Below are 8,801 nucleotides of genomic sequence, written 5' to 3'. Positions count from 1 at the left end.
GGGGGGGTGGGGGGTTGATCCACACAACCAATTTACTGCTTTTAGCTTATCTCCGAATGAATTTCCATTTAAAGTGAAAATTTGTCTTAATTCCTGCAACAGGAGCATTTTCAGTCGCCAGCCTGCAACACAGCAACAGCTTGTTTTACAGCTGCTCATGTTCTGTGAAGAAGAATCGATTTCCTGGTTCAAATCGATCTTCATTTGAATGATCCGATATCCATTCCTAAAATCCATCGATCTTTTAATATTTGGCTTTTCCAGTCTCTGTTAGTCCCGTGTGGACAGAAGACTGGAGACAAAGGCATGGCTCCACTGACGCAGCAGCAAGCCGCAGATGTCTGGATGCGTTTCAGATTTAACATCGATGGTGACGAGATGTTGTGAAAATGGGAGATGGAGGTGAGATACTGTGGAATACCACAAATCTCCAAAACCATTTAATGAGACGTCACCCAGAAACACAATCGGCTCCAGCGTCACTGAAGAAGCTTTTGTGTTGAAGTTACAACAGTTTGAAGGAGCTTTAGTTTCATGGACTTCACAGTTTACAGTGTTTCCGCTCCAGAGGTTTTAACAGAAGATATTATTAAAAACTACTGACGCTCTGCTGTTCTTTGATGTTATCTGATTTTATCCTGGTGATGATAATTAGCCTCGTTAACGTGGTTCAGGTGAGAAAAGGAATATCTCGGTATATTCAGCCGTAATATCAGGACTGCTTCCTCCTTCATTGTGTATGCTGGACCTGAACACCCACTTTAATGACCTGCATTGTGTCAGCAACCCCTCCCCCACCTGTGTCGTCCCCTCCCACCAGAGGGACTGAGTGGAATTTCTTAAAACTTCATTAAAAAGGAAGTGTGAGTCAATTGCAGTTAATTAGCCAGAGAGTCCTTCACCTGCTCGTGCAGGAAGAACACTGATGACTCACAGTAATGTCCAGACATCAGGGAGCGTGAACCTTCAGGAGCTAATTCACAGTTTTTAGATAATCACAAGTTAAAAATTCTGCCATCTCTGCAGCTGACGGCAGTGGCGGGTGATCTGACTTAAAGATCATGTGACAATCTTTTTGGGTAGAAAGAAAGATTGTCACAAACGTCCGCAATCTGAATCCCGATCTGCTCTGATTTTATTCTGAAAGTCCTGACCGGAAGTTGTGATTTGTATCTTTCCATCTCTTTGACGCTTCTTCTCCAGCTGTTAGCGGCCTAGGCTAGCTGTTTAAAGGCTAACATGGTCTGTTAGCAGAGACTGAACTTTTAACATTAAATATCTAAACATAGAAACTGTTAATGAGGCGATCTGAACGACTCATCTGAAGTTGATCATGTGACGAAGTCTGACAAAGGGGGGAAGTATGGTACAGCCAATGGGTTGTATTAGCCTAGCGAGCTAACAGAAACAGGTCAAGGACCAGGTTCAGGTGCATTGTGGGAAGTGTTTCTGTGTTGGACCCCCGCCGGAGACTAAAAAAAGAGATCTCATTTAACTGTTTAACTCGTCTCCTGACCTCACTGAAGCGTCTCAGTAACAAACAGGGTGTGCTGAAGCAAACAGGAAGCAGGTGTGAACAGGTGTGAATTCCCCTCAGGTGAATCTGAGCGTGTGCAGCGAGTCTGCTGCTGGACTCGCTCCAGAGACGAGGGAAGCCCAAACTGCGGAAGCACGATCAGTGTAAATGAAGCTCAGTACCTCAGAGGCTCCATTAAGCTCCTGCAGCCGACCAGAGACACCATGAAGCGACGCGGCTCTGTGCAGCGGTAACACCCAACTAAACCTGGCATCAAGTGAACAACCAACATCTGGACGGGGATGATTGGATGGATCTCCCACTGTCTTGTAGTTAGAGGTCAGACTTCAGATTTCCCAGAGTGCATCTGTCAGAGAATCTGTTTTATTGTTGGAATTATATTTTACATGTTGTGGCTGCTGTTTCTGAAGCTGCGACAGAGACTGTGGTAGAAATAAAACTGACAGACCAGACTGTCCACATCCTCCCGCCATCTGTGCTGCCATATTTTTTTTACTTGCTCACCACTCAGAGTAGAGCGGCGACAGTTTAGACGACGTGGTCATTTGTCAATAGACCAAACCAATCAGTTCCATGTTCGGTTCAGTTTTGTGCTCACACCTGTGTGAGAATAGAAGTTGTACATTTTGGCTGAGCAGAGAAGAAGAATAAAAAGTGTGAGTTAGAGCATCACACAGGGTTAATAAAAAGTACTGTATCTGTCTGGGTTCCATCGAGGTGAAGACGGCTGAGCCTGAAGGTCGATCTACTCTCTTCTCTCAGTGCACAAAAGAATGAGATCCCGGATGCTAACAGCTGAACTGAGCTTCCTCTGTGGGCGGCTGGCTCGCAGACAGAACGTGCCAGCGGAACCACTGCGCTCTGAAACCCTTTATTTCCGATGGCTTCTAATCTAATCAGTTCATCCTCGAGTCCAAGTGAATGTTTGTGCCAAATTCCCTCAAGGTCTTCCTGAGATATCACGTCCATGAGAATGAGACGGACGACCTGAAGACATAACGCCTGCAGCTGTGACTGCGGTCGGCACAGAGACATAAAAATACAAGTTCACTATGGAAACCGAGGGAACAGCCTGTTAGGAAACGCCTCCTTCAAACACTCCTTCAGATTCTGTTGCTCATATTCCATCCAGATCCTTAATCAAAGCTTTTACTGTGACACTGCAAAACAGGAAATGTCCCTGTGTATGTTTTCATCAGAGCCAGACAGACAGTGTACAGCGGGGGGGGGGGTCACTACTCAAGGATGAAAAAAGACGATATTCAAAGGATGGTAATTTCACAGATGATCTTAATTACCTTGATATATGATTTGATCTCCAGAGATGATGCTCAGCTCACACTGTTTTATTTCCTGCATGGAAGCCAATGATAAAATCCATCAGTAAGTATCAGAAGCAGAACACCTGAGAGGACATTGTTTGCTTTGATTATGGGCACCCTGGTGCAGCTGATGATCCTCCGCTGTGCTGCGTACCCATTACCATCGTACCATTAATCACAGTAAAGACGCCTCTCTGGACGCTGGACCTGAGCACGGCTGAATCCAGAGCTGCAGCTTCAGCCTTTAGCTGGAACAGCGCTGCAAACACAAACGTAACCACGTGTGAAGCCTCAGGTTTGGTAGAAAGGTCCAGTTGTGTTACTTTACAAATGTATTTCACTTGTTTCTGTCCCTGTGCGTCACTTGCAGGTACAGATGCTGTGGCCAGTGATGAAGAGACAACATGCAGAGATGTGGTGCATTAGCCTGGAAAGCTAACAGTCAGCAGCAGATGAAACACAGTAAATATATTGGGTCATGGGTTGGCAGAACCACTGGGGTTCAGTCCAGTCCGGTATGGAGCCAGCTGCAGGCTCAGGTTCAGGTTCAGGTTCAGGCTCAGGCTCAGGCTCAGGCTCAGGCTCAGGCTCAGGCTCAGGCTCAGGCTCAGGCTCAGGCTCAGGTTCAGGCTCAGGCTCAGGTTCAGGTTCAGGCTCAGGTTCAGGCTCAGGCTCAGGCTCAGGCTCAGGCTCAGGCTCAGGTCTGGTGCCTCACAAAGTCAAACTACAATCAGCTCATGGTTGTTTCCTCCATCAACCAGACAGATCAGGAAACATGATCACAGCCTTGTTGAATACCATGTCACAGTGAAGTTGACCTTTGACCTTTTCACTCATTTTATCCTTATACACATTTGAGTTAAATTGTGTCATAATTAATAAAAGAATTTAGTGGCTTTCTTGATGTTGCTAATAGCTTAGCTTCCTGCTAACAGTAGCCAAAGGCTAACGGCTGCAGCTGTGTTGCTTGTGTTGAACAGTGTGTATATGAGGAGAGAGCGTGTCTTTCATCTCTCACTAACTTCCTCTCATTTGTTCTCTCTCATCTGAACCCCCCCCCCCCCGTGGAGTTACAGCTGTTCTGTCACAGATATACGCTCCTTCACCTACACACTCATCCAGTGGCTCGTTTATGTGCCGGCTGTCAGCGTTTCACTGACAGTGACGGTGTGGACGAGAGAAGAGTCTGAATGAACGGGAGGCTGAAACAGAGGACGACTTTAAGAGGAAAATACCTTCAGTTATCAGAGACATGAACGTGTTGAGTGGTAATTCAGTCCTGGAGCATCAGTGTTTAATCCACTGTGATGATAAACAGCAGGGAGCCGTGTTAGGTTTGAATGATGACGTCATGGAAACCGATGACCTGAGGTTTAGCCACTCCTTCTACATCATCCTACATAACTTTAATCACGATGATATGATGATCATTGATTCATCATGTGTGAAGATACTGGTGGATCTGAGTGACACGACTTCAAGTCAATATCATGATTATTTAAATGTCACATTCTTCAATGTGATCGTGTCCAGGTGGTTAAACCAATAGGTGGAGTTACCTTTGGTCTCGGTCCATGTTGCGTTCACTGTCTGGTCGTCGTGACTGATGAGACCCAATCAGGAGGAGAGGCATCTGTCTGAGTCTCAGTTAAATCACTGTGATACTGAATCATTCATATGAACAGCAGCAGAACACGCCAGATGTTCTTGCGGTTGCTCTGAATGTTCAGCCTCTCTCTGCTCTGCTTTCACCGACAGCTGATTAGCTCAGCATCCAGGAATTAATTAGCTAAATAAATAAATAAGTAAAAGGCCACGGCTGCTGTCATCTCAATTAGGATGACACAGCGCTCGGCCCCGAGGGAGGAAGCGGTGACGTCTGATCTCCAAGGTGAGAGAACAGCCATCACTCACTCAGTCAGGAAACTGTGGCTCACACACACACACACTCACACACACACACTCACACACACTCACATACACTCACATACACGCACACACACACACACACACTCACATACACGCACACACACACAATTACAACTTATTTTGTAGTTTTATATTTAACCCTTCATTCCTGACACTAATAATAACATTTTACTGATCCAGTTAATAGTTACAGTTTTTATGAAAATCCAGAGTTTCACCTCGTTAACGTCCATATGATGTTTCTATATAACACAGACACATGATGATGAAATAACCACCAACATGAGTGTTTCCACCTTGACCTGCAGTGAACCAATCACAGTCTCATTAACACAGATTCAGGGTTTCATATGTCGAAGACCTCAGGAACCAATCCTGTCAACTTGTGGGGACGGGGGGCGGGGCTAAATACACCTGCAACCTTGTCAGTACAGAGATTTAGCATTAGCATAACCGCTAACACTGTGCCAGCCACTGCCAGTTACAAGCTAACAAACAACATAAACAAGTAAAAGATGCTAACTGCGCTAACGACTCTGAAAAAATGCTAATCGTTCTGAAAAGATGCTAACTAGCTAACCGCTCTGATCCGTCTGCTAGTCTCTGGTTCTGGTCTCAACAGACTCAAACATGTGGCTGAGTCTCTCTGATGTTTCCTCCTCTGACCATCTTGATACTCTCTGCTCTTTCACCTGTCCACCTGGAGCCAGCAGGTGGTGGGCGGGGCTCCAGGTTTATCAACCAGGAAGTAAGAGTGGATGAAAACCATGTGAAACTACATATGAATCACTGACCACTCATGGTCTTGGATCACAGGAATCTCTTCACTCAGGTCAGGTTTATAATATCTGGATGCTGTTATATAGAGCTCATCTAATGTCATCGACCAATCAAAACACACACACACACTGATGGCGCAGTCGTCAGGGATTCAGCCTCTCCGACATGCAGACTGTAGGAGCCGGGAATCGAACCACCAACCTCCTGATCCTTTCAGCGCTCAGCAGCGGAAGACATGAGTACAATATACAACACAAAGAATCCCCGCCCACTTCCTCCCTACTCCTCTTCTTCCTCTCTACAGCTGTGTGTGTGTGTGTGTGTGTGTGTGTGTGTGTGTGTGTGTGTGTGTGTGTGTGTGTGTGTGTGGCACCATGCTGATGGATGACCTGAGAGGAGACGAGAGAATAGAGGTATACACACTCACTTCTGATGGAGCTAGGCTAACAGTTTCCCTCCGCTCCGAGTCTTTGTGCTAAGCTAACATCAACATGTCCTGGAACCACAGACATGACCTGATGCCTCACAGCTGGATGACATCACTCCTCCTGTAAACATCTCATCACAGAGGTCTCCACTCTGTCAGCAGGAAATCAAACTTCAGAGCTCAGGAACACAGAGCAGCAGTGAACGCATCACAGCTGAACAGGAAACACTCCAAACACTCTTACCTTCCCAAACTGTTCAAAGTACTGCTTCACATCTTCAATCACTGTGTTGGCTGATAATCCTCCTACGAACACTTTCTTTGTTCTCGTGACCATCTGGGGGGGGGGGGGGGCAGAGAGAGAGAGGGGAGTTAGAAATAAACACAAGAAGAATCATCAAGCATCGTCTCTGCTGCTTCATCATGGAGGATGGTGTGTGTGTGTGTGTGTGTGTGTGTGTGGGGGGGGGTCAATCTACACCAAAGACTTTAACAGTCACTTAAACAGCTGCACCAACAAGTGCACACTGCACAACAACTAATGGAGCTTTGACCAGGTGAGACCAGGTGAGGTATGACATCACATCACTGGTGTGGAGTAAAGAAGCTGCACTGTAGTATTTATCAGACATTAGTCAGAGACAGACACACCTGAAAACTGACCTGAGAACTATCAACCTATTAGATCCAGAGCTGCACACTCATGTGACATCATTTTGATGGAGCATCACTTTTAAAGGTGGGGGGGGGGGGGGTTTGCAGACCCCCCATTTCCAGGTGTTAATGGAGCTACAGCTTCTTCTGCTCTGTATCTATGGAATCACATGACGAGCTTGCACATTAGCGACATTCTAATGAGAAGCTAGCATGCTAGTTTAGCCTGGACCACACTCATGACTCCAGGAGGCTCCGCCCCCCAGAGGTCACACCTGAAGATCAACTTCCTGCTTTATAGAAACATGGAGAAAGTTTCAAGCTTCAGTCACAAAATACACATGAAACTTCAAGTTTATCTGCTGTGACCCTCACACCTCCTCTCTCCTCCTCTCTCCTCCCCTCACCTCCTCTCTCCTCCCCTCACCTCCTCTCTCCTCCCCTCACCTCCTCTCTCCTCCCCTCACCTCCTCTCTCCTCCCCTCACCTCCTCTCTCCTCCCCTCACCTCTTCTCTCCACTGAATAGATGCAGCCACACATTCATCTTCATGCTGAGGACAGACACAACAAGCAGAGTGAGGAGAGAGAGCGACCATTCAAGTCTCAGTCACATGACGAGCTCCATACAACACTGACCTGATGACATCACTGCTCAGGGTCACATGGTGCTGGACTTAATATAATATCAGTCCTGGACCAAGAACCAGACTCTGACACACTCCTCAGCCAGGCTGCGTCCACACTGACACGTTAAACATCCACCTACACTGAGCATGTGCGAGCCGCTGTAAACAGGAAGTAGATCGTCTCCTCTGCAGTTGTAGCATTAAAACAGAGAATGTAAGTGAGAGGAGTGGAGAGGAGAGCAGGAGAGGAGGAGAGGAGAGGAGGTGAGGAGGTGAGGAGAGGAGAGGAGGAGAGGAGAGGAGGAGAGGGGGAGAGGAGAGGAGAGGAGGAGGAAGGAGTTGGTCTTCCTCCTGCTGATGCTGTTTTGGCCTCCGTCAGTTTCCATCATGGCTGAACTCCATCATTTTCCCTCTGCGGCTCCCTCCCCCGGTGAGCGCCTCCCTCGCCTCTCTGAGAATGTCAGCTGTCACCACCATCCATGAAGACACCCCCCCACCTCCCTCCTCCCTCACCCCCTCCCTCCCCACATGCACACCTGAAGCGCCGGCTGCTCAGACTGTGAGCAGCTGATAAAAGGACGACCACAATAGGAGGGAACAGGTAGGGCCGTTTCCACGGCAGCAGAAAAAAGGTGGCCTGTCAGCGAGCAGAGAGGCGGGAGGAGCCCGGCAACCTCCACGCCACGCTATGGTTATCTGTCCCTCAGTGATAATGCAGAGCCTCCAGAGACGTGGCACATGTACGGCGGCCTCTCAGCGTGGAGAGCAGAGGAGGAGGAGGAGGAGGAGGAGGAGGAGGAAGAGGAGGAGGAAGAGATGAACTCTAATGAATGAAGAAAAAACGACCACGGGAGATGAAACGTTAACTGACATTTCCATTAACACAAGAAGGGTGAGTCTCCGGAGAGACAGAAGAGCTGACGGCTGCCGGTGAATCCCTCTGGACATACACACACACACACACACACACACACACACACACACACACACACACACACACACACACACTTGGAGTCCAGACTATGACATCATCAGAGCTGCACAGACTCAAACAGCCACAATATTATATTAATGTGGTGATGTGATGTTTTGTTTTCACACATTATTGATCATGTGATAAATGTTCTTCTGTGTGTATTGGCTCTATGAAGGAGGTAGGAACTAAGTTTGCGCCTGCGGCTCATCAACCACCTACGAAGACGCAGGGCTCGGTCTAACAGCTGCTGCTAACCTGCGTCTGCTGGTCTCAGACAGTTTTCAAAGGTAAATCCACTCACACTGCTTCTCTCCGCTCCTCCTCCTCCTCCTCCTCCTCCTCCTTCGTCACATAACGAGGAGGCACAATCAGTTTTTACCGAGAGCACATGAGGAAGGGAGTTATTATTTATAGATTATAGATTATAGATTTCCTGTGGCGTCCGACTCACTCTGTGTTCAATAGTAATTTGACTCAAGTAAATTTGCACAAAAAGGCTTTAAATCTAGATAATAGTTAGGATGAAGCAGCTGTGTTCATGTTGGGGGG

The 8,801-nt window shown here is 47.3% G+C and overlaps 1 protein-coding gene across 1 annotated transcript in view; it reads right to left on the bottom strand.

The window, feature by feature from the left end:
- Positions 1-6,332, bottom strand: part of LOC111654308 (RNA-binding protein Musashi homolog 2-like) — a 70,455-nt gene extending 64,123 nt beyond the window's left edge. The window contains exon 1 of the mRNA XM_023405267.2: positions 6,240-6,332. Coding sequence (XP_023261035.1) covers positions 6,240-6,332 — 93 coding nt within the window. The remainder of the gene's footprint in view (positions 1-6,239) is intronic.
- Between the last annotated feature and the right edge of the window lie 2,469 nt (positions 6,333-8,801).

This window comes from Seriola lalandi, unplaced genomic scaffold (genome assembly GCF_002814215.2).
Source record: "Seriola lalandi dorsalis isolate HSWRI2012SDOR001 ecotype SW California unplaced genomic scaffold, Sedor1 jcf7180002054268, whole genome shotgun sequence".
In the NCBI taxonomy this organism is placed as follows: Eukaryota; Metazoa; Chordata; class Actinopteri; order Carangiformes; family Carangidae; genus Seriola; species Seriola lalandi.
Note: the sequence above shows the minus strand (reverse complement) of the source record. Positions and strands in the feature narration are given on the sequence as shown.